The following is a 26,771-nucleotide window of genomic DNA, read 5'->3' as shown; positions in this document are numbered from 1 at the left end:
CCCTTTTCCACTGTCAAGGGTCCCAAGAGTTGAGTGGTGAGGGAGAAGAAAGGATGAGGCTTTTTTATTACCACTCACAGGTATGATGGGTACAATTTTCCAACTCTGCTTAGCATCTGTCCTCTTCTTGTGACACAATGCTGCTGTTGCCATCAGTACTGAACGAAAGCCCACTTGAGCTCTGGCAACCTTAGTTGCCATCCTGTTTCAGGGTCATGTTTGCTTGAAATTTGTTCTGTGATTTAAAAAAAATACATTTATCTCCGTATTTGTCTTGCTGTAGTCCTCTTTTAGGTGATGGCCCTGTGTCATTAACTGTTTTGGTTATAATTGTCTGACTCTTCTCAACATCTTTTCTCCATCCCAGCTTTATTCTATGTCCATGAAAGTTTTATCTTTAGCCTCACACACCTCTCTCCTTTCATTTAAACAAATAGCAGCATATTTGTTTTTTCTTCTTTGCTGCTGTCCTGGCTGTCTTAGCAATTCAGAAACCTAGCAGCCTTCTGTGTTCTTGTGCTTTGCTTTAATTTCTCTGGAGAAAAATACAGGTGTTCATTGATGGAAACTTGCATGATGCATGAATATTTTATAGTTGTGAAATTTTAAATGTCTGTACTTGAATCCCATGCATGACAAACTTTGCTGCTTACCTTGCAAAGATCATGCTATTGTAACAGTGTGGGAGAAGCTGCAGTTAAGGTGCCTATGTCAGTGTCTCCTCCCTCCTCAAACAAATTACTGCAAGCATAAGCTATAAAGCAAAATTAGTAACACTCCACTCCTCCCAATACTGAGTCCTGGGAGGTTGTTATCAGCATAAGTTTATTTGCTCTGACCAGCACTTGTAGGAGCCCTACTGCTGATACTCTGGTGGAATGCAGGGGTATCAGTGTGCTCTCCATGACAGCCTTGGACTTTGTTTCCTGACTTAATGAGGATGACATAGGTGTCTTGGCTTCTGTTCCTCCTTCATCATCACTGTTTCTGGTGTCTCATGCATCTTCTAGTTGCCAGCAAATGTTTTGCTGAGTAGCAAAGACAGTAATTTTGATCTTCAGCAGGCTGTCCTTCCTTATAAGGAATAGAAATGCCAGACTCCTATGGATTCTGATTTGTGAGCATTACAAAGACAAGCTGGCACACTTGGTGTCCTGGGAGCTGGTGTTATGTACTTTGCTTGAGATGCATAATGAGGCTGACAGCTAGGAGATGGATTTTATCTGGGGGAGCACTGAAATTGCTGTTGAGGTGGTTCCTAAAGCTACTGACTTGCTAGTGATGGAGTAATTTTTCTGCCCATAATGAAGTGGGTAGAAGCCATGATGGTCATATGGGATCTGCACAGTTTGCCCTTCAGTCTGCTTCTGGCATGTGTGGCAGAAGACATAAGAGTTGTAGCAATAGGATATAGCATACTTTGCTTTTTTCAACTCCTGCTAAAATTGTAGGAAGAGAGAGAATTGGAAGTCAAAGCAATATAAATATTTGGATTCATGTTACTTATGTTTTCCAGGAATGAGTGGTAGTTCATTCCTGTGAAGCTCATGCCCTGCATGCCATGATGTGAACAGTCAGCTTCCAGACAAAAGTGTCTGCTTTTGGGGGGTTCTGTGTGGAAAATGTGTTGCTGACAGACTAGACCTATATTTTAGCATGAAATTGAGATGTTTTCTGTGCAGGCAATTACTTTCTGAAAGTGCCTCAATTTCAAGTGAAGTGAAAGTCCAGGCAATCCAGATGTACACCTGCACTAGAACAGCACTTGCTATTCTGAAATATGAGGCTACTATGGAAAACTTGATTTTTCTTCTGGTAATCTGAAACAAAATGTCTGAGTGTGCTCAAATCCCATACATGGGAGCAGTTTATTGTGGATCTGTGTTTTAAGGATGATCTCACCTGTGATAACTTAACATTTTTGTTTAACTGACATTATGGTTCATTTCTTTAGGGATCTGAGAAGGTTGCTTTTCAGATTAAAGCAGTTTGAATACTTCCTTACCGTGTGTGGTCTGTTGTGGAAAAGCCTGAAGATTCTTGGAGCACCCTTGGAGTGTATTCCCTGTAGGCAGTCCTTAGCCTCAGGTTAGGGCAGGGCGGTGAGCTCTGTGAAATACTGCCATCTACAGCACTGTCAAGGGCAACTGAGCAGCCTCCAGAGAGCTCCCTGGAAGTTAAAAGACATGAGATGTGACATGGACATGATTCTGACTTTCTGCCACTTCATAAAGGACCTGTTTTCAAAATGAAGAGCAAATTTAAGCTTGTTGAAATAATGGAACAGATGCCTGGTAGGCAGATATATTGTGTATATTTAAAAATAAATTCTAAAAATGGGGAAGAAAAAGTAATTAATGCCACTCTGAGCTCCACTAGTGAATGAAGTTACACTAACACTGGAATATATCACTGGAAACAAAATTTTGATGTTAAAACTGAGTAGTAACTATAAAATGGTGCTCATCAGCTCAGATTCACTAGAAAATCAGAAATCACTTTACCTGCTTTTCATTCTGTTGAAATAAAATCATGAGAAGAAACATGATCATCACAGAGTCACATGCATCTGAATTTCATAGCAAGTAGGCATGATTTTTTTTTTTGTAAGAGGAAATATCTATGATGTATGAAAGAAGAAGTTAGAAAGAAAAATGAGAATTCCAGCTCTTCCTGCCAGTCTAGTTGTTCTACTAATTTCAAAATGGCAGACATAAGAAAAAGCAGGTTGGGTGACATAAATTATAAGTAGATTTCCTTGTCAGTAGGCAATCTAAAAGCAGAATGAATGAGAGAGAGAAGCTAAGCTCTTTGAATGGGAACTGTACTGTACAGTTACTATCTGTTGTTAAAGATAGCATGAAAAGGCAAAATCAAACTTCATAGCTCACCTAGGTCATCTTTATCTTTTTTCTCTGGGGCTATTTTTCCTGTTAAACCTTCAATTTTGCCTTCACAAACCTTAAATGTTTCAGGATATTTGTGAAGAATTTTTCAGTCCTTGTTAAAATGTGATTTATTTATTTATTTACTAAAACAGCTAACAGATCATTGAAGGTGTCTAAGGAGACAATTGTGCTGTGCTTTTTTTTTGATTGAATGCTATTCTCCAGTCCCAAAGTAGACAGACTGCTTAGCATTTTAATTGGTTTTCAAGATGAATTCAGGTTTAATGTTCAAGGCCAAAGACAGGGTTAGAAGGTTAATTATACTTATCAACATTTGGGAACAGTCAATTCTCATTGTATGTGAAGTGTTGGCATAGTGCTTTTCTCTTGGGGGAAATTGCTTATTACTTCATGTTCTAACTGGAAAGTTTGTGTGCTTATCTTGGTTAGGTAGTTGGCTCAGTCAGTTGAAATTTTGGTGCTTATAAATGGCTTTGAAATATCTAGCTGGCTATTCACTTTTAACCTGGATTTTATTAAGTTAATAGCAGTCCTAGAGTTACAAGCCCTAATTTAATATTGCATGTCTGTTGCAGACAATTTAGATACAAAAAAGCTGAATTTCACAGACTTTTTAGAAGCTGTCAGGGAGGGAGTGTAAAACGTGCCACTGTATTAAGAACTACTGGCATATGGTATGCTTTCTCGGGTTGTGATCATCAAAAAGAGATGCTGATTCTTCTCTGAATTCTGCTGAGGGCTACAAAATGAAGGAACAAAATCCTTTCTCATGTGAAAGATTATGTATGCCAAGCTGGTTTTTAGATTAGAGGCTCTGCATGTTTGTTGCTGTCATTAAAATCAGTATTACTTGGGCTTTAGCTTTACAATTTTGGAAAAAAGAATCCCAAACCAATACATTTTCACTTTCCTACATGTTCATGATAAGATTTCTTGGACAAATCATAGTTTTTAAAAGTTAAAGACTCTACTTGTAGTTACACTATACCTGCTGAAGTTGACTGGTTTGTATCTGTGACAGCTGTTTTTGGATAATTAGTAATGGATTGAAAGTGCTGGGCACAGGGCTCCTCCAGTTGCCCCTTTTACCATTGCACATGGTTGGAAGCATGTGCTGGCACTTACAGCTGCTCCTGCAGGGAGTCTGAATGGGTACCTGCACTTTTCTTCCTTCTGTCACCTCAGTGCAGTGTATCAGAGAGGGAAGGTGCCCCAGCAGCATGCTCTTACACTCTGGTAGGTTGGGACATGCATTTTTGTCCAGTTACAGCTTCTGAGCTATTGCTGCCTGGCTCCATTTACTTTGTGAAGCACGGAAATTAGTGCTCAGTTCTTTTCCTACGCATTAGACTTGGAAATACACGTGTAAGCTGCCTTCAGGGGAATAGAATGTGTAACATTATACATAGAGGTGTAGTTGACTGCTTTGGCAGAGATACAGAGTATTGAATTGCTTTATGCTAATGTTACCTTGGTAGTTAAGCTTGTGTTATCTTGGTGTTGTGTGTGATTTTAAATATGAAAGTAAATTATAAAATGCTCTTAACTGATAATTCTTGTCAGTTTGGGGGACAATATTGGAATGTTCTAATCCTGTGAAAGGCAAGGATGTAGGTTTTTTACTTTAAAAAAAGAAATACATTCCCTCTTGGAACTATTCTTTCCCTTATTTATCATCAAAATAGCAATTTAAATTGTTTGAGCTTGCATCCCTCCTTCCCAGCATTTGTATCTGTCTTTTGCATTCCTGAACTATGTCATGGCTCTTGCCCCTTTATTGCCTCCTTTAACTAGCTGACTATTGAGGGGCTGGATAGAGGATGGTGGGGAGGCAGGATTCAAATTTCCTATCACACAGTCCTGTGGGATTGCACAGCTGAGAGGATTGTATTCACTTTGAATTCACTACCTCCCAAAAACCATAAACAAACATAAATAAAAAACCAAGCCTGCAGATAAACCTATGAAAGATCCTGAATTGTGATCAGGTAGAACAGCACTGCACTTATATCTAAAAAGCAAAGTTGGGTTCATCAGCTTGTTTTACTTTAGTGTTAGAGTGAAAAAAAACCAAACTTGGCATAACCAATGGAAATCTAAATTAGACTTTCTAGAGCTTTTTAATAAACCATGATGTGTAAACCAGATACTATTGCTGCCTGTTTGAACCTGCTGCTGCTTTAAGTTAGGATTTCTAGGGTTTTTCCTATTGCAGTAGGCTACTCTGACCTTTTGTTCTTAAATTCTTGTAGAGATATCTTGTATCTTGAACTTGTATAAGCTACCTTGTAGCACTTGCCAAAAGAAATTTAAATAAAGGCCATTTATTATGGCATCAACTCTGTTTTATTATGAAGAAGAGACACTGCTGCTAAAATCAGAAAATTAAGTTGTACATGAGAATAAACATAAGGTTCCTGTTTGAAATATCTGCATTTAAGCCTGCAGAAAGCCCATTTTTTAGAAACCTCCCACACAACATAACTGTATTCCAGCCAACACAGCTCAACTGAAACTTGTTTGTCTGGGTTAAGACTTCTTTCATATTTTTATTCTTGGAACTTGAGGTGTTTTTTGTTTTATTTATTTCAGGTTAGAGCAGAAGTTAGGATTATAGTTACTCTCTTAACTGGGTTCCTGTGAAGTGTATTCATGATGCTCATTCTAGAGGTAATCTCAGGTCTTGCTTTGCTGAAGCAACCATTGGCATACAGAAAAGTGGTTCTGTACTGGTAGGTCTTTGGAAGATCTGACACTTAACGTATAACTATAAGAATTCAAAAGAGGCCCTAAGGTTTCTTTCACCCTTGAGAATAAGTTGGGCATTTTTTTCAGTTCTCAGTGGTGGCAAAATACAGTGTGAAGGAAGGACTAAAAACCTAGTAGAATTGCCATTAGAAAATTGGTCTTTGCACTGGCTCAGTTTTGGAAGTACATTATTCATTTAATGGAAAATCTTATGGATTCATTTCTGAAGTTGGCTGCAATAGCACCTGATGTGGCAGTGAGCTGTCTGTGTGTTGGTGCCTCTTTGTCCAAGCAAAATCACTGCAGCTTCTGAAATACAGAAACTTTAGGGTAGTTTAAGCTCACATTGTTACTTTATTTGTAGTAGGTGAGAAGTACTCACTTAGTCACATATAGCTCATCTAGCAGTTGATAATTCATTGATCTGTAATAGTATGATTACTTGCAGTGGTTTATAAATACTCTCAGAATAGCTTTCTGAAACTTCATTCCTTATGGAGTAAATTGTATTCTTAAGCTGCAGATGAGACTAAAATATTTCTGTATCTATGATTGGCTATATCTAAAATGTTTAGATACATCATTTGATGTACTAAAGTAGACTTTTAAGATCTTCTTATTGAGGCTTTTTCAGTACAATTAATTAATTCTTATATTCTTAAAATGTTTTTCATAGTCTTGTGTTTTGTTTTGGAAAGTTCCATGCAGAAGACATCCAGGTCTGTTTGCTCTCACAGGAGGACAACTCATTCCATTTTGGCATCAGCATCAGAAGGATTTGTTCTGCCACTTATCCATCTTGTCTGTGGAAACATCTCTGCTGACTCATCTTACTTTTTCATTTCAGAAAAACCTCTACAACAACATTGCTTTTCCTTTTGCCTTGTCATGATTCCCTTCATTTTCTGAAGTAGTTTGCAGTTGGTGTTGGGGGAGTCTGTAGCTGTAACACAGTGCATGCTTACCCAGGCTGTTTTGTTTGGTTGGAGTGGAGGTGAGTGAAGAGGTGTCCCTCAGCTGTTCCTCACCCCTGCTGTGCCAGGCCTGCAGAAGTCCCATGACCTAGCCCAGTTTAAATGATTCACATCTTGTGAGTGTCTGTTTAAAATAATTTGCAGTAGTGGGGATTCCTCTTGACAGAAGAGGGTTAGGGAGCACCTGCATAGACAGGTCCACAGGCAGTTCAGAAAAACCTCAGCCACAGTGGGGAAAGAGGTGGTAAGGACCAGGTGTGGAGGACTGGTAATCTCCTAATCCCTTCCAGCTGTCTCTAGCAGAGTGTGTCACACTGCCCCTTCATACAGCTGCCAATATGGGAGATGACAAAGAGTACCGTGTGAGAGGCTATTATTAGTAACTTTAAAGATGTGGGAGAAAATCAGAGGGTGGAGTTCTGAAAGGAATATGGTTTGCCATGTTTCTAACCATTTAGTTTTAGTCCATCTTTTTTTCTTCAAAATCAAGACTGTCGTTAGTCCATTTAACCTTGTATGGTTGTGTATGATGCCCACTTCTATTTTGCTGGTTAGTAGTGTAGCAAAGTAACAAAAAAAGTATGTAAAAATACAGTGCTAGATTTGGTGTTGTAACGTTTGAATAAATCTTCTTTGCCTACTTCACAATGAAGAACAAAAAAAAATCTGAATATTTTATGAAGCTTCATAGGTTCTCTCTTGAATGAACAAAATCAATGGTTTATTGCCTCTCTATTTTTATGCTTCAAAGTTAGACTGAGCCCTAGGTAAAAATGGCTTGTGGAGGTGAAGTGTATAATGCTGCAGGTAACTAGACACCTTTAAGTGAAGAAATAGACATTTTTACCATTAAGACCAGCAACTCATTTGAGTCATGAGAACAGTCTTGCAGATTCTTTATCATGAAGACCTGGATAAGTTTGGGAGCTTTGAAGTGTATTTCAGTGGCAAAGGGCTCCAGAACCCTAGGAACTCAAGCTTTTAGAGAGAATGTTGGGATTTAGTACCTGGATGTGACTCTTACCATATTTTCTGTACGCCTTCATTTTTCAGGACAAGTTTGTTTGTGGAACCCAGTTTATGGTAGTATTTATTGAAGTTGCAGTGGGTACTCAGAAGTTTGTGGTGCTTTCCCTGGCCTTCATTGCCAGCTAACTCTCTCAAAAGATAGCTGAGATATCTGGACTGTGCCAGGTTCTTTCCAGATGAGAGATGTTTTCAAGTCCTGTTCTTAAACATTTCAGCTTTCCTGCGTTTTTTTGGTGGTTTGGTATTTGATGTTTTTTTCCTTCTGAAAACAGCAATACAGAAGCAGAGGAAACAGCTTGTTCTGCATGTGGACTGTTTATTCAGGAAATGAGAAGGCAGGTGATGAAACTCAGGGTGGAAGGAAGTGTTTCATTAAGGGTAGATTTGGTGGGTGATAGCATTAAGTGATCACAGTGTACTTGGGGAACTTGAGGCAGTTGTTGATTCTGGTTTGTTTATATTTGCAGCAGACTTTTGAGTATTCAAATATTGTAATTCAGAGTTAATGTAACTATGCAGTCTGCCATCTATGCCTTCTATATAATTACCGGTTTTGTCAAGTTCTCCTGTTTGGACTGACTTCACAGTAGTAGGAATTGAACCTAGAGATTTTCTCAGCTCTCAGATTTCTCTTTTAGAATTGCAGAATACAACCAGTTCCTAATTCTTCCAAGTTCTTCTTTGTCAAGAATGTTAGTTTGAGAGTTGAGAAGAACTTGTGATTTCTTTGTTTACCAGATCGTTTACTGGGTTTTTTTTGACCCTGTTGCCTCTCCTCCATTTTTACTAGTAACTTTGCTTCAGTTCCTGCTTTCTTGGAACTGATCTCAACAAACACAGGGTACTTGGCATGCAGTGGCACTGTGTCATGTGCAAGAAGCTGGCCTGATCTGTAGCTTGATAATGAAGTGTACTTGGTGTGCAGACTTGTTAGCTGAGAAAGATGATCTGTGGCCTTGTGCTACAACCACAGAAGGCTTCTCTTCCTCTGGTGCCCTGTATTCAAAGAGCCTTGAGAGTAAGACATGCTTCCTCAATTACCTTCTGTGCTATTGCTGCTCCCCCGCTGCCTGGAGCAAAGTGAAAGTGCCTTCAGCAGCCATAGGACAGCCTGAAAGACACATAGATTCTTTGAGAGCCTTTGTTTGATCACCCTTGTTAGATTTTGGGTACAGATTTCCTTTAATCTCTTGAAACTGATCCTATACATCTTAGGAGTTGTAGGTAGCTATAACTGTTATAGTTAAATCTTAATATCTAGGAAACTTGTTCTTTTTGGTTTGTTTTAGCACTAAGATGCCTTAGTCAAGAGAGTTACCTTAAGCTTCCTTGTGGACATTATAGAATTGCTTACCTGGAGTTCACCTGGTTATCCTGACAGATGGCTGAACAGGAGTCAGTAACTTGCCCTTGCCATAAAGTAGATGCATGGTGCTCCTGAATGCTTTAGAGAAAGCACTGCCAGCAGATTGAGAGTAGCAATCCTTCCTCTCTGCTCAGCACTGTTGAGTTCACATCTGAGCTCTTGGGTAGTTCAAGGCTCCTGAGTACAGGGGGGATGTGGATGTACTGGAGAGATCCAGTGAAGGTCTGTGAAGATGATCAAAGGCCTGGATCATCTCTTGTGTGAGGAAAGGCTGGAGGAGCTGGGTCTGTTTAGCCTGGAGAAGAGAAGGCTCAGGGCAAATTCATCAATGTGTATAAATACCTGAAGGGAGGGTATAAAAGTGACAGGTACACATTCTTTCCAGTGGTGCTCACTGATGATACAAGAGGCAGTGGGCACAAACAGAAACACAGTGAGTTCCATCCCAGCATCAGGAACACTTTTTGACTTGGAAGGGCGACCAGGCACTGGCACAGGTCAGCCAGGGTGTTTGTGTAGTCCTCATCCTTGGAGATACTCAAAAGCTGTCTAGACATCCTTCTGCAAAGGGGAATTTGGGCAAGATGACCTTCAGAGATCTTTTCCTACCTGGACCATTCTCTGATTCCCTGTGGAATAGCATTTCTTGGGTGCTGTTGTGATTCTGCTTTCCAGCAAAGACCTAGGTGAATTTTTATCCTTCTTGACATCAATGTAAACAACTCATTTTCTTTTCTCCTTGTATGCCTTGTCTTTACTTGCTGCCACATGGATCTTTAAAGTCAATGTATTGTTATGCTTGTGTCATCTTAAAAAAAAAATACAGTTTATTCTCATCTGATACTCATCTTGAGCAATTTAAATGCTTCTACTTCTTTTAGGCTTTAGGGAAGGAAGGCAGGCATCCAGCAGAGCTGAGCTCAGTTTGGAGGTCAGAGCCCAGGAGGGCACTTCCCCTCTGGAAAGGCTGGGTCAGGAGGCAGCAGCCACTTCCCAGGCAGCCGGTGGCAGGGCACGGTGGGCCTGGTTTGGTGCTTGCCTTGAGCTTTGGTGCTGGAGTGTACTGTGATACTGTAACAGGTCACCAAACAGCACTGCAGTGCACCTGCCCTCTCTAAGGACCCTAGGGGAAACTCCTTAGGAAGACAGCTAAAACCTGCCTGTGTAATACACTGTGCAGGTGTTCAAGTAACTTGGTCATTGACTAAAAAGAAAATGTGTTAGGTTCAGGGGGTCATCTCTACCACTTGCACTTTGTGGCTGCACCTTGGCTGAAATTCAGGAATTTGTCTGGGGACATTGGGGACTCTTGATGAAACTCTCCAGATTTAGTGAAGTGTTTGAACTGAAGCTAATCTTGTGTGGGAGAAGGGGAGGAAGAGTCCTTTTGTGAATTGGATTATAATTTAATATTATAAATATACCACCAATTGTATTACTGCCATGGTGTCAGGGTTAAACTCTCTTCTGCCTAGAACAAATATCATGTTTGGTGATGAGCTCTTGTTATGCTGGCAGAAAAAGGGCCTTGGATTGCCTAATAACCCCTTTATCTAGTTAAACATATCCTGCAATAAAAGTTTATGTAATCTGGTTAACAAAGAATATGTAAGTCAATGCAGAACACTGCCATATCCACTTCACTGATCTCTATAGGACTGAACAAAAACTTGCTACCACAGTTTCTCTCATCGCCGTGGCACCTAACTTGTGCAGCTTTAGATCTGTGGTTTGTGTACCTATATCTAAGAGAATATTGGGTAACAGCACAGTACTGAGACATCCATTTTATGGCTTTTGAAATTAATTTTTTTTAATGATGGCAGTTGTCTTCTTACCTCTTCCCATAAGACTTTTTAGCGTGTATGTGTGTAGATAGTTAGAAAAGATCCTGTTCATTGTCATGGTTTGGCGCTGGCACAATGCCAGTTCCCCCATGAAAATATATGCTCCCTGGTGTCTGCTGTGAGATGTGACCAGGAATAAGCAAAGCAGGCCCCCACTTAGAAATAAAGAAAGAAAACTTTATTAACTAAACTACAACTCTAATTAACAAGAAACACACAGGGAAAATGAAAACTTTCCAAAAACATTTCCTCCTCCCCCCACCAAATTTCCAATACATCTATCCCCCAAAATCACCACCTCTCAGTCCATCACCACCCTTCAGACAATCAATCCTCAGTTCATCAAGAGGAGAGGAGTCCCTCTTGTACCATGGGCTTCCCCTGGAAACACCATTGAAACCTCGTGTGTTTCTGTGTCACTCGTGGCACCGCCCAGAGAACATCTGCCATCGTGACCTCTTGCTTCCATGTCCAGTGCTCTCACCACTGCACATGGACCAGAGCTGCTTCTAGGGTCTTCCTTTTAAGGATGCTTTGTCCCGTTCCAAAAAGAGCACAGTCTCACCTTTGGGACACCTGTTCCCCCCAAATTTCACCCCCTGGGGCCGAGGGGTCTCAGCACTGAACTCTCTTGGCTCTGAGCCATTGCCTCCCCCTGGATGCAGTCTCTGTGTCACAAGGAACATGGTTCTGTCCATGGCTATAACAAGAGGAGTCCAGCTAAGGCCACTCCATCATCTCTTCCCACCTAAGATTCTTCTCTACTCTCCCGACATCTTTCGCTTGCCCAGAGCTTCACACTTGCACATTTCCTTCTTCCATTTAATCTCTATCTCTCTTCTAGGAAAGGTCAATGTTCTGCCAAAGTTTTCATTGTCCAAAAAAGGGTTAAAAACTCGGGCTCTGCCTTCTTAGGAACTCCCACAGCGGCCGGGCCGGCCCATGTTACCAAGTTTCAAGGTAGCACAGTCCCAAGCACAGGCTGTGCTCTCTCCCTCTCTCCTGGGGGGGCTGCCCGATGCCTCCTGGTGCTTCTCCCACCTTTCCATCCTCGGGGGCCTCTTCACCTCCCATCTCTATCCAAGCCCTGGCCTACCTCACCCAGCCTCATGGCTCCCCCCCAGCCCAGCAGCTGGACAGGGGAGAGACCCGAACTCTTTCCTCACCGGAACCCAAGAGAGCTTCCCCTGCGAGTGCTCTGCTTTTAACCCCTGTGTTCTCAGAGGCAGACCCATGTGCCCAGTGGCCACACCAGGTGCCAATATTCAAATCTGAGCACACATTGATGTGACCACAGCATATCCCAGAAAACTTACTTCTTCTCAAACCACAACAATAGTTAGAAAAGATCCTGTTCATGCGGAGCAGTAGCTTTCATTGATGCATTTTTTTTCCTTCTGTGGAAGATCTAAGGAGGATTTTCCTATTCTCAAGGTCCAGTGAACTGAAAACCAAATAGTTACAAAAACTACCAATGGCTGAAGCAATCTGTTCAAACCATGGAACCCCACAATGGTTTGGGTTGGAACGGCCCTTAAAAATGATGTAACTCTAATCTCCCTGCCATGGGCAGGGATATCTTCCACTAGACCAGGTTGTTCAAAGCCCCACCCAATCTGGCCTTGAACACTTCCTTGGCCTTCAAACCAAGGCTCTCAAAAAAATCTAAGTGTCTTTCCGGGATGGACATCCACAGCTGCTCTGGGCAGCCTGTTGCAGTGCCTCACTACCCTCACAGTAAAGAATTTCTTTCTAATATCAAATATAAACATTGTGAAAGTGAAGTACATCTGTGAATGACCCAGTGGACCGACCTCCTGGCAACACTTCTTTTGATTCAGCCCAGGATACATTGTCTTTCTGGGCTGCAGGCAGATGTTGCTGGGTCATGTCTAGTTTTCATCCACCAGTATCCCCAATTCCTTTTCCTCAGGGAAAGAAAATTCTCAACCCATTCTCCACCCAGCCTTGGGTGTTTGTGCTTGCGAGTATTTGTCCTGGGGTAGCCCCAACCCGGGTACAGGACCTTGCCCCTGGCTTTGTTGAACTGATGTCCTGAGGTTCACACAGACCCAACTCTGAAGCGTGCCAAGGTCCTCTGGATGGCACCCCTTCCCTCCAGCTTGTCAGCTGCGCTACACAGTTTGGTGTCATCAACAGAAATAAGATGGACTTCAAGTGTTCACAGGACAGGTTATGGATTGTGTGATAAGAGGGAAACATTTCCCCTCTGCTTTGAAGATACAGTTTTGACTTGTTCAACCTTCTTCACAGTTGGAGAGAAAGAGCTTATTTTCTGGCAGGATTTGTCTGATTGGTACAGTGCTCTAAAGTAATACCTTTGTGTGTGCCTGATTGTATCCAGTGTCTATAAAGGAAAAATAGCTGATTAGCTGGCTGTCATTACAGAGTTATTTTGAAATAATTTAATTTTGCATGTACCCTTCTGAACACATAGGCTTTTAAGAATTAATATTGTGAAGGAGCATTTGTTAATTAAAACCTCAAGCTGACCAAACTGCAAACACTTGTGAATGTAACAGAGAGCAGCAAAAGCGTGTCATGAACATTCCCCAAAAGCTAGAAAAACCCCTAGATCAATAAAATGATACATTTGGGGTTGTATCTTCAAATCTAATGGTTGGATTAGCTAAAGTTTAAAAGAGCTTGCTTGTGGGATCACCCTTCATAATAACCTGGCTGCATTTACAAATAAGAAAATTCCCCTTCCCTACATTGGTTGGAAAATTGTTTCAAAGTCTTGGGGCTCAGATGGTTAGAAGCATTCTGTAATTTTCAAAATAAATCTGTTCTCCAATTTCATACTTGTTTGACTCTTTGGCAGTATCCTTTTGCTGAGAGAGCCCTTTTCCTTCCTTTGTATTTATTTTGGCATATAACAGAAGCAATATTGTTCACTTTCAGCCTTCATTTTGCCAAGAAAAATAAGGCAAGCTGGCTGTCTACTCATAAGCTAAACAGTTTGGGGGAAGGTAGTCCTTAACCATTTCTGCACCTGCTTTACTGTTTAAACAGGAGCAGGTAGAATTTTTTCCTTCCTTTTCCCAGAAGACTTCTCTGCAGCCTTTAGGAGCATGCTGGATTGAGTCTTTGGGACCACAAGTGATCATGAATGCTGAGAATTAGACCATTGGGTATCTGTCTGATGGTGCTACTCTTGAGACTTAGATAAGGAAGGCTGTCATTGTGTGAGCAGATGGAGGAGCAGAATACACCAGGAGCATTGAGAATAAAAATGAAGAGTTAAAAAATGTTAAATATAAAAATGGGTTAAAAGTGTTTTAGGCTGAATGTTCCTGTCAGCAAAGATCTGTTCGTTCGGATAACTTGAGTACGGTTACAAGTTTGTGTAACTAAAAAAAGCTGAGAACCTGCTTTAAATAGCAGTGCTTGCATCTGTTTGTAATGCCGCTCATTTGTCATCCTATTTAAAAGAGTTTGGTGTTTCTGCAAATTGAATATGCATGCAGTCTGGTGTTGCTGAATTTCCTGCTAATAAGAGAACCTAAAATGGGTGTGTGGGGGAGAGATGAGAAGCAACAGACATCAAAAATCATCACCCAGGTCTGCATCTCATGTTTGGCTGTGGAAGGTAAGGGTTGTAGTGCCTGCTGCTCTGGGAAACAGAGCTTCAGGGTGAATTCCTCTTTCTGTGGTAATGGCATCTTTCCTTTTATTAATGCAAATTAATAACTTGTAGTCATCTCCTTTCAGATGTCTACTGTTTCTAATTTACATGAGAGCATCTAGCCATGCTTCCCAATTGCGTGCCACCTCAGTTAATCACTCAGGTGCTTGAGCAAGGTCCTCCTCACTGGGCTAAGTCATTGGACTTAGTTCATTGGACTAAGCCATAGAAAACTTTTAACTTTGCAATTTTGTTAGCACACAATTGTTTTGTTAAACTATTTTTTAATGGTTCCTTTTGTGGTTTACTGGCATATGTTATAGTAATTACCTAGAATGTATTAATACTGTGTTTTTTCCTGAGGGAAAATTCTAACTTGTGTTACATAATACAAACCCAAAACCCAATTATAATAAAACATGGAGAGCAGTAGAATAAATGGTTATTCTTTTAGTGGGATTTGTTTTGATAAGTGTCTGTTTCCTGAGACAGACCTTGAACCAGAAGATCTTGCGTATTCTGGTTATCTGTTTGCCTTTCTCCCATCCTCCTGCATTCAGGATGTTCCTCAGGTTCCCTGCAGGGACTGTCATGTGTCTTCCCACCTCACCCTTCTGTCTTCATTTAATCTGTTTTTACTAAAATTTGCCATTACCTTGATGCATAGATTAAACACAATGTGCAAACATTATAGTGTAAAAAAAAAATCACCATCTCCGTGCTACCCCTGCTCTTGCACAAGTGTTGGTTTAGCAATTGAGTTTGTAATTTAGCTGCTTCCTGCTCCCTCACCCCACCCAAGACAAAAGCAGAGAAGAAGATTGTCCTTGGGCTGATTCTCTGCTGAAGCACTTGTTGTGGCTGGCAGGAAGGACAGAGTGAGCGTGGCTCTGTGGAGGGTGGGAGCACAGGGTTTTGTCCCTGTGTGATACCAACTGCCCTGCTCCAAACAGGTAAGCACAGCCCCTCATCCCCTGCTGTCCTGTTGGATGGAGGTCTTGGACAGAGACAGAACTATGGGCTCTAGCTGAACATCTCACTAGGCATCCCGGTTTGATCTGCGCCTCTCCTGAAACTTGCTTAACAAATCAGTGGTTAAAACACTTCCACCAAGTTTTGCTTGGTTTCAGGGTGTGTGCTTGTCTCTCTAATGCCTTTAAATATGCTGTGGATACTAGGATTCATTGTAGATTTCATTCTCTTGCAAAAATAAATAGGAAATGCCTAGAGAATGAGGAATTGCTTTCTTGCTGTGTGTGGTGACCCCCAGAGGAGTGCCCGCTGTGCCACAGAAGGTGCTGGCTTGCACATATTATTTAATTTTTGTGGTTTGGTTCTGCAAAGCAATGCATGGCTGTTTCTGGAGTTATGCTGGGAAGCCTTCAGCTCTGGCTGCTCCAGAATAGCTTTGTTTTGTACCCAAACAGTTGGTGTGCACATGCCTCTAGGAGGGGAGCGGTGTGCTGCTGGGAACTCTGGAACAACGGGAAATACAGGGCAAAACCTGTGGGTTTCTTTTTTTTTTGCATAACTCTTCCTTATTTGTAGAAGTAAATGCTTGTCTCTGTGAGTAGTTTTTGTTTTGGCCATTTTGTCTGAAACTATTCTCTCCATTCCTAAGCTGATTTCTCTGTGTAAATGTTCATGTTTTGCAAGGTACTGTAAAACGCAGAGGTTGTTACCATGTGAGACTATTTAGCCTCATAAAACGGAGGGGAGAGAAATTATGGCTGTCTACTGGATTTCAGCCCTTGGAATTAAATTATTACATTTTTCTTTTCTTCTCTAGGATCTCAAGTAGCAGGATGGAAGAGCTCTAACTGATAGAGAACAGGCCTTCTCAACATGGAGAACGTGCCGGTTGATGGGGAGCTGGATAGAAATTCAGTGAGTAACTTAAGTGTGCCTTTGTGCAGTGACATGACTGTGAAGATGCTTTTGCAGGGGAGAGGGTTAAATGACTTGAATCTGTTCACTTTTGCTTTGAATTGATACTTTTCTGGTGAATGCATTTGGAATATTATGTAGTATCATGTATCATTTACTAGATTCTCATGGCAGGAGGGCTGAATGTCAAAAAACTTGTAGATTTTGGATTTGATTTTTGGATTTTGTCTCAGAGTCCCAGAGGAAAAAGGTATTCCTCTCAGTCTAACTGGCACTTTGCTAGTTAGTGATTATGGACAACAGAAGAAATAATGTAGTTCTTGGTGGAATGAGGAGCAGAAAAGACAGAAGGAGTGATAGTTATATGTTATCAGAGTGATCTTGAGGTGTAAGAGTTGATAATGTGTACTGATTATAAAATTTCTGAGGCAATGAAGCTCTTTCTAAGCACAATTTAAAAACAGGAAAGGCTAGTGTGTACTATTGTGCTTCATCAACATCATCATAAATGTTGAAATTATACAAGAGTTTAGTTTTTCCACAAGCTGTGTCGTGTAGAAGTACCTTAATAGCTGAAGCAGGAAATGTTTTATAGTTTCCAAAGCACTGCTTCCCAAAGGCAAAATAGGATATGTTTTTCTGTAACTGAGGTGAAGGTCAAATTTAACACCTCATTACTGGCAAACATTTTATGTGATACTGAACTACTACATGGAGCTATTACCTTGATCAAGTGTTTTATTACTGTTTTTATCTTTAGTGGTGAGTTTGGAGACAAACTGTTTTGGAGTGTGCTAAGAAAATTCTTGGCTTTTTTCTGTAATGAACAAATTCATTGGTTTGCTGCATGGCCTATGCATTTATATCCCAGATGCAGCATACTTATGAGTATCAACTGCCAACTGTGCAGTAGGGTATTTTCATTTTTTTAAAAAATGCTGTCAGTTCAGTTGCTGCCCTCCTTGTTCCTTAAAATACATTAAAAAGTACCAGTTTACAAAACACTTCAAAGTAATGTAAGATATACTACTTTTCTTTTTGTGACATTCCTTCAGAATAGCATGATCTTAAGAAAGTTCCACAAAATGAGTCTCTGTTTTACCAAGACTGCTTTAGAAGAATGCTAAGTGTAAGGATAGATTGCCTTTCATCCTATATGCTTCTGAAGTGTCATCTCAGAATAGTTTTTTTTTAAACTGATGATGTATTATAATAGGCTAGTCTAAGCATTTCTTATCAAAACATCAGTCAGTGGGGTAATTGTCTAAATTGCAGTTACAATGTCAAGTTTTGTTAAAAACATATTTGAAAGCTTATTTGGTAGTCTAATATGCAGCCTAGTGTATATCATAGTAAAAGAAGTGAAAATTAAATATTAAAAATGCCATATGTATTTTAATAGAGATTGACCCAGTAATTTTGAAGACCTTTAGTCAATGCAAATCCTGACACTTCCCAGAAATTTAATTTTTTTGAAATCATGTTTAAAATTTTTCAGTATTCCAGACTTTTATGTGCAATCTAAATTTTTTTAAGTTCCATTGTCATGATAAAATGAATGAAATACATATGTTGTAATGTGCATAAGAAATACTGAGCAAAATTCTTCTCCACTTTTAAATCCTTTGGGATGTTTCTAGGAGGTATCTAAAAAAATCTTGTTTAGAGGTGTCAGATTTCTAATTTGATTTTTTGGCTGGCTTATTAAAGAACAAAGGATGGGGAGATCACAGGCCTTAATGCTGTGCTTTTTCCTTTCCAGAATCAGTATACAGAGAAAAGTCTCATATTAAATGCTCTTCCTGTCTCACAATTAGGTTGATATGTACTGAATCTAAGTTTGAAGACAAAGGCTGTGACAGCTCAGCTATTTTTGTAGTCTGACACCATTAAAACAGTGCAAAATAATAGATGCTCTGAGTTCTTGTCTAGAACAGTTTTTGTCTACTTTTCTATAAAATAATAATTTAATCAAGTCTCACTTCCCCAGAACTTAGAACATTACATGGAAATGTATGGTATAAACCGTTCTTTTTTGAAATATTTTTTTTAGAAATTTTTAGTCACTTCTAATTTTTGCTGAGACAAACTTTTAATAAATAATTTGCCTGTGATAGAACTTGTACAGTCAGTGTCAGTCCTTGTTATTTAATACATCAACAGACATAAAAGTACTTTCTTTCCTTGAAGCATTGAATCATTTTTATTGATCAGATTTGTAGGTTGGGTCAGTGGTCCTGAATTTAAACTGACTGGATTAATTTCAATGGTTTACATGTATCAGAGACTGCCTTCAGGGAAAGTCTGTCTTCAGCAAGGTGAAAACTCAAACTTGGCTTTAGAATGTTCATTTAAACTATTAAAAATTTAGTTGTATGTTTTGATTGTAAAAATACTGTTTTAAAATAACTTTTATGATAAGAGATTCACACGTGTTAGCGTGACACATGCTTTTGCTTTTACCCTAATATTCAACAGGAAAAGGATTTTGTTTTTTAGAAGAACTTGGCAGATATAACTTAAAGTTTAGCAGCAGTTGTTATAAGCTTTATTTCTAAGAAATGAACATCTAAAAATAGGCTCTTTTGAAGCACGTAAGCTGCCTTTGTATAAAAACAATTACAGCTGCTGTCTCGTGATACTTTATATTGCTGGATTTATATTGCTGGTTTTACTTCTAAGTCTTAGTCAAAAACTTTACTGGGAGGAGGACTAGGCTTCATGTATTTTGGTAGCAAAATTTTCAAGTAACTGTGCCTCTGTAGAAATGAAATTGATCACGTAGCATTGAGAACCTGTCAGAGGATTTGTTCTGTAATCTGTAATCAAAGTCATCAATTATATAATGGGAAAATAGGGCTAGGCTGTGCCTCTGGGAATATATGTATGTTCTCTTAATTTTCTAGATTTAGAATAAGAGTTGTGGGTGGTGATGGACAGGAATGTCCAGAGAGCATTCTTTTCAGAGAAAGCCCTGAAGTAGTAAAATGGTCACGTTTTGTTCCCTTAGTTGTTTGGAACCTCAGTTTGCAGTGATACGAATTGCAGGTGATAGAGGTGCAATAGGCCATTGGAAAATGAAAGGTCTTTTTGGCCAAAACAGTCTCATTTTAGTGCCTTAACATCTTGCACCAATGTTTAGAAATATATAGTCTGCAGGTTTTAGGTAAATACAGAGACCCAAATACCTCTGATGAGGAGAGGGGGTTGACCAGCAACAGAGCGAGTTTGGTGTGTAAACAGAATGTCAATTGGAGAAGATAGAGGACAGAATTAGACAGGCTTGTGTTTCAGCCTCTGGCATAGGAGCTGTTTGTACCAGTTCATAGGATTAACCATGCAATGCTAAAATATTTACATGAAAAGCCCCTGCATTGCCATCTCAGGTGACAGGCTGCCCTGCTCTCTGGTGTCTCGTTGTATGTTGGCCAGGGCTGCTTGCCGGGCAGGCAGTGAGACAGGACCTGCTGCGCTGCCTTTTCCCTCTTGTTTCCTGCACACGTAAGTAATGCACTGCCAGCGAGCATCTGGCTGAGCTCAGGTGCTGCTGATCCTGTCTGTTCACAGTGTATTTTTCCAGTTCCATTCTCTTGCTGTCCAGCTCGCAGTGACCACTGCAGCAGCCCAGTGCTGAATAGCTGTGCTCCCAGTCCTTCAGTTCAGTTGCTGGATCTCTGTATAGTTTCTGCAGGCTTCTTGTTCTCTTGTCAGCCACTGTTCTCTTGAATCTAAAATCAGCATAGGGTAGGACAGTTCCAGTCTAAACATAAACTGTTTCCTAGTCTGCAGTATGTTATCTGTACGTTAAGAATAAACACTTTGCCATGAAAGCCATTGAATTTTTGAATACATTGCATGTTCTACTACTCAGATCTGTCTGGTAAGTTCATGGGTTTCCCTCTTTGACCTGAAGTTAGTCTCTGGCAGAAATAGAAGGTTATTTGCCAAGTGTGCTTATATTTTATTTCAGTTTTTCCAGATAAGTCAAGTCATGTTCCAGAAAGTGCAGAATTATGAAAGAGGGGTTCCCTCATCTTTCCAATGATGTGTACTGCAATTGCTGTATATTCATTGCAGTACTTTGCATTTGCACATTGCACTGTCAATTTACAATTTAACACCCTTAGGCAGATGTGAGGGATAAAAAAAAAAAAATAATCAGTGTTTTGAGGTCAGGAGTGCAAGACAAGATTCCTGCTTGCAAAGATTTTGATTATGATTTTTCTTTTTTACGTTTCCTGCTGTTAAGTCCTGATAAGAGAGACAAGATTGGATCCTCTTTAAAGCAGAGCAAGGATTTCACTACTCTATGGAGCACAATTTTTTTATTTGGGATATAGAAGATATGTCATGTTTGGATTTATTTTATTTTTAAGGAGGAAATGTTCATGCTGATCAGTATTCTTGTGTTCTCCTTTTCTATTATTCACAGATTTCAAATGCAGTAAATCCGTAAAGACATAAGTGGAATTTGCCTTTTATCTGTACATGGCTGAGCACAGTGGGATCTTAGCCTTGATTGTGGTCTTTGTTAGCAAGGATTTTAATAATATTCCAGATCAAATATCAGAAAAGCTTACAGGATATTACTGTGCAGTTACCCTCCTTTAGTGCCTGTATTTGATGCATTCAGTGGGAGAGAAATTCTAAGCAACTTGGTTCTATGGAAACACTCAGATATAAAATATCCTCTTAAATTTAAAACTGCACTGTTTGTCTTGCATCCTAAGCAATTTCAAATGTTACCTGTGTTTGTAGATGAGCTGAATCTGTGGCTTCTAAGCTTGTGTTTGTATTAAAAAGCAGTTAGGCTTGGATCTAGCATTAGTAGGTGCTTGCACATTACTTACGGCTTTAAAGGTATTTTTCCTTCCAAAACACTTTCCTGAAAGTGGAGTGATTTTGGAAACATTTTGTGTTATTTCAGCTTTCTTCAGAGCTTCAGTCTTTTTGAAACCACTCCAGCTTAAAATTTCTTTAAAAATGCTGTGTATCAAGTCATACGAGCACTAAATTGTGGCTGGAGACATTCCACTCACAAGAAGTGGTTGAGGCAGTTGCTGTTTACTAATGATGGCTCCTAATAATGGCTTTTCTATAGGCATATTTGTCTGGTTTGTTGCTTCAACTTTTCTGAACTGTGGAGTCTCTGGAGGTCTTGCCTTTGGCATTGAGGTGCATGTTGTATTTTAGTTATGAACTAACACTGTTTTCATTGTCCTTCTTTCCCTGCTGCTGCTGCTGCTTTTTGTGCACTTGCTTCTTCCTGGCCTGGAATTTTATGTTTGCTGTTCTTCATTCCTCAATTGTATGTGTACACAGCATCATGGTGAGAACAGAGACTCTCCTGAACTATCAAGTAAGTGACTCCTCTCTCCTACATTATGTTTGCACATATATTTGTAGTAGTTAGTAGATATCTTTGCATATAGTTGCTGGGATAAATACTAAGTTTTCTTCTTTATCATAATTGAGAAGTTGAAGTGTGATGAAAATTTGCTGATGGAAAAGTATTTTGCCTGGCATACCACTCATCCAAAAGTTTCCCTACTGTAGCCTTTATTTTTTTAGTGGGAAAAGTTTATTCTTCACCTCTCCCAGTCATGGTCAGGAAAAAAAATCTTTTATATTATATATCTGGAAGAGAAAAAGCTATTTTTATCAGTTTGAAGTGAAACTTTCAAATGCTATTGTAGTACAGATAGTAAAGATATGGAAGTAATGGTTCAGAAAAAGGTTTTATTTTTGAGTGTGTTGATTTCTAGTGCTATGTGTGGTTCCCCTAATTTCAATAATTTTACATATTCAGAATTGAACAGGTGTATATATACTATAATTCTTCAGGATTGGATCTGGTGAGGTGCTAGGGAAAACTTCAGATGTATATATGTGCTTACATGCAGCCAAAGACTTACTGGTGCCATTGGTTTGTGAGCATTAGTATGACAGTATGATTGGCAGAGTAATTTTGCCTGGGATTAAGAGTTTGTGTATGTAGGAAAAAGAAAGGTGCAGGCACAAATTGTTTCTTTTTTCTGTGAGAAATCTGTGCAGAAGTTGTGGTCTTAGCTGATATAGCTTATTATAGACATTAAAAAACAATGTTGAATTGAATTGTAGTAAACATTTTCCTGTATATGATGTCCTTGTGCTATTTTCAGTGGTGCAGACACTTTCACAGGCTCATTATAGAAACAGAAGTGGGAATCTGACTCCCCAGATTTTTTTTCATAGCTTTACCTGAAATAAATTGGCTGTAAATTTATATTTCTTCTAAGGTATGACTTGTACTGACAAACTTTTGTATTAGTAATTTGATGACCAGTATGATGAACATGGACAAAGTATGTCTTCTCAACTCTCAACAGTTCTGTTGGTATTGGAACGTGACCTCTAAAGAGTCACAAGGAGGCTTTGATATTTACTATTTGTTGTTTCTTCTCTAAAATAATGTCTTCTCCCTCACCTCAGAGCAAAAGTCTGAGTGTTGGGATGAGGCATTTTGCAGGAGGGGGGACAACTTCCTCCTAGTAGCTGCTATGGTGTGAATAAATAGTTATGTTATTAACTGATTTATTTCCATTTGTTTAGTACTTTTACACTGCTTTATATAAAAAGGAGATTGAAAAACTCTCCTGCCAATCATTCTTCAGCTTTTTAGATGGAATTTCTCAAAAACCTGCTTAGTTTAAGAAGTTCACCTTGAATACCCAGGCATATGAAGAGCTTGCCATATGGTATTCTATATTAGGTGATACATAAACTCTGTTTGGTCAGAAAAGAGCCTTTCTGACAGTTCTAGGAGTTGTTGCAGGACCTAATTGACTCCTAATGAAGGGATATGAATTTTACAGTGAGCTTGAAGCTGGTAGTCCTGTTAGTGTGACTGAGTCCCCCCTGCTGAATGTAGCTCATGCTTTAGTGACACTCGTGTGCAGAGCTTGCTTACGCTGCAGGTTACTGGCAGCTTCTGCCTGAGAAATAACTGCATTGTGACAGCTTTAAGAAACCTTTGGAATTCCCAAAGCTTAAAAAAGAGTTAGCAGTGCTGCATGGTGCCTGTTCACAAACAAGCCTTCTGTAGAGGTTACTCAGGGGAGGGTTGCCAGTGCAGTTCCTGCAGTGGAGCCCACAATGTCACCTGCTGCAGTGGCATAGGGGCTGGTGGGGGCACCTGCAGAGCACAGTAGGCTGAGAAATCCCATCCCTGCAGAAGCTAAGTGGCCAGTGGCTTGTCAAAAGGAGTTTTCAGCTAGTTGGGTGAAAGCTGGTCTTCCTTCAGTGCACTGTACACATTAAATCTTTAAAACAAGTATAGCTCACTCTCCTTGCAGAGACCCATTTTGTGCAAACCTGTGAAGCAGCTGCTTTCTTCCCCCTTTTATTTTCACATACAAGACCTTCTGCAGTATGGTCTCTTCCCAAGACTTCAGCAACTGCCTTGCTCCCCCCTTTCCCTTACTTGTAGTTGCAGAACAATAAACAGCTAGTTGGTACAAGAAGAAGAGCAAAATCAGACACTACTTTGAAATACCAGCTTCCGGCACTGAGGGACTTGAGTTCTGAAGTGGTAAAATGAGCTGGTTGCCTCCCTTGTCCATTTCCTTACATATTTTTCCTCAGCAGCAGTTCACAGAGAGTATAGTTTCTCTGGAGCAGAGCTTTAGATGGCTTAGCTGATGTAGAAAAATAATACAGGTGGGTGTACTGCAATCCTTGCATTCTTCATAGAATCATTTAGGATGGAATACACATTTAAGAATCATCAAGTCCAACTGTTAACCCAGCATTGCCAAGTCCACCACTAAGCCATGTCCCCAAGTGCCACATCTACACATCTTTTAAATACCTCCAGGATTGGTGACACTTCCCTGGGCAGCCTCTTCCAATGCTTGAGAAGCCTTGTGGTGAAGAAAGTTTTTCTAATATCCAATCTAAACCACTCATGCCACAACTTGAGGCTGTCACTCTTGGCCTGTCACTTGTTACATGGGAGAAGCTACCTTTCAGGTAGTGGTAGAGAGCAGTAGAGTCTACCCTGAATCCCCTTTTCCCCAGGCTAAACAACCCCAGCTCCCTCAGCCATCCTCATCAGACTTGTGCTCTGGACCCTTCACTATCTTCCTCACCCTTCTGGACACTCAAGCACCTTTTTATTTTTTCATACTGCTTTGTGTTCATTCCAGGTTTTGCTGCAAAATGTTTCCACTACTGTAATAAGAGTAGTGATAAAGCTAAGAAGGCCTTTGTACTTTGCAGAGTCCATCCAGAGAATAGAACTTGTTTGGTTTGACTCAAATCTTCTGCTGAACTTTTAAGGAAAGCTTGGGAACTCTTAAAATCATCCGTGTTGTAAGTTCCAGTCTTTTCTTTAGTAAATATTGCTTGTTTCCCTCTTTGAGCACGTTGTCAGTATATCTCCTTTCACACAACAGGTGTTACAGAGTCATTCTTTGATTATGAAAAAGGTACAGTTTTGTTGTCTGCAGCTTAACAAGATGTACAGAAACTGTAAAACAGGATGGCTGGCCAGGTGATCCTAGAAATAGGTAGGAAGACACCAGACAAGTCTTTCAGACCGTTGAGGTTCAAGGAGAGTAACTCTTCTGCTTTAAGCCTCTGCCTTGACAGAATTTGTACATGATTTGTATTGTTAAGACTTGTTTCTTGTGATGTATATACAGACATTGATCTTAGCTTTCTGGGATGTTGGTACAGCTTGATCTGGCAAGTTGTTTCATGGGTTGGCTGAGTTGAGGCTAGTTAAACCAAAAGCTATCTCAAAGTGGCAAAGAAAAGAAGTATTTCAGAAGATAAGCAACAGCTCAATGCTGTATCTCTATTGAGTATCAGCCTTTCCAACCTCATGCTAATTTTTGTTTTCATCTTTTGCCTCATGTCTTAGACCAGTCTTACTGGCTTCTTTCTGCCATCCTCTCCAAAGCAAATATCTGGTTTGAAAACCTCAGTTTTTAGAATGAAATGTTTTGCAACAGAGCAGTTGAATACCAGTTTCATAAACAGCAGTGAAGTTCTTAATAGAAATCTATGCACAAGCACATAACATCTTTGAATGAGCATCCATTTTATATTTCAACAGTGGTAACAAACAGTGATGACCAGCCTATAACTCCAGGAAAAATGAACCAGCACCAGGGGAAAGAAGGCTATTTTACTCCAACCAAAGAGTTACTTCAACCGTGTCTCAGTCCAGGAAGTGCCCATAGTCATGGTAAGACAACGTTATTTTTTGCAGAGGTTTTAAAGAATTTAAGTTCTAACATTAATTATATGTTCCAAATATTGGTTAAAAATCACTGCCTTTTACAATAAAGAGGTAAGGAAGAAAGCATATTGAAAATTTCTGTAATTATTTGTATCTTTGTGTTAATCTGAAACAGGAAAAAATGCATTATGTGATGCACTAGTTTATTAAGGCATGCTATGATTTGTTTGATGAGAGTGCAGTTCACATGATGTTAAATGATTATTTGTGTAGTCCTGTAAAACCCACAGTAATGTTCTTTTCTCAGTATTCAAGTTGTGTCTTTATGCAGCAGTGTTATGATGTACCATAAGTGGAACTTTTGGGGAAAGATACTTCAAATTACTTCAATAACAAAGAAGTAATTAAATTACTTCTACTGAAAGATCCTTCTCTTTAGAAAAAGAAAAAAAAAAAAAGTCTCAACACTATTTTTTGCCAGCTTTCAAGAAGTTCCTCTGCCTTGCTAAACCTGTTGAAAACAAACTCTGTACATCCATGAGAACTGACTGGATGGAAAGTGAAACTCAGTAGACCTGACATGCTGATAGACTATTCAAGAAACAAAAAAACCCCAAGGAATAGTTGGTCTCCTTGTGCTTATTTGCATTTGAAACTACTTGCATTTGTTGCTCAGGAAATCATTGGACATCTTTCCTGCGGTGCGTGAAGTTCTTAGTGAAAACTTCAGGCTTTTAAAATTAATGTTTTCTTCCCTTTTACTGTTGGCAGCCATGATAGTCATCCATGCTTCCTTTAGTTTTTTTCATGAGTAGTGTTCCTGACATGGTTTTATATTTTTACCTGGTTTTGGTATGAGTCTTCCTAACTACCACAGCTTGCTTTGTCAGAATAATGATACTGGTGTTTCAGAGGAATAAAGGCAGTGTCTTAGGTCTTAACTTTGAATCATATTCCTGTTTTCCTGTTCAGTTCTATGAGACAAGAAAAGAAACTTTGAAACAAAGACAGTTGTTACTGTGCTGAATCTGGTAGTATTTTAGTGTATTTTAAAGTTATTATGGTACTATTTTTGGTACTACACAGAGCTAGCTCGGATATATTTTCTAATTCCTGGTGTTATCACACTGGAACAG

The 26,771-nt window shown here is 39.7% G+C and overlaps 1 protein-coding gene across 1 annotated transcript in view; it reads left to right on the top strand.

Moving 5' to 3' along the window:
* The window catches only part of OSBPL8 (oxysterol binding protein like 8), an 83,920-nt gene that overhangs the window by 12,797 nt on the left and 44,352 nt on the right, over nt 1-26,771 (top strand). Inside the window, exons 2-4 of the mRNA XM_054514832.1 lie at nt 16,312-16,409; nt 21,732-21,768; nt 25,510-25,641. Of these exons, the coding sequence (XP_054370807.1) occupies nt 16,368-16,409; nt 21,732-21,768; nt 25,510-25,641 (211 nt within the window). The 5' untranslated portion in view covers nt 16,312-16,367. The remainder of the gene's footprint in view (nt 1-16,311; nt 16,410-21,731; nt 21,769-25,509; nt 25,642-26,771) is intronic.

The sequence above is a fragment of the Molothrus ater genome, chromosome 5 (assembly GCF_012460135.2).
Source record: "Molothrus ater isolate BHLD 08-10-18 breed brown headed cowbird chromosome 5, BPBGC_Mater_1.1, whole genome shotgun sequence".
NCBI lineage: Eukaryota > Metazoa > Chordata > Aves > Passeriformes > Icteridae > Molothrus > Molothrus ater.
This window is presented reverse-complemented; position numbering and strand designations above follow the sequence as displayed.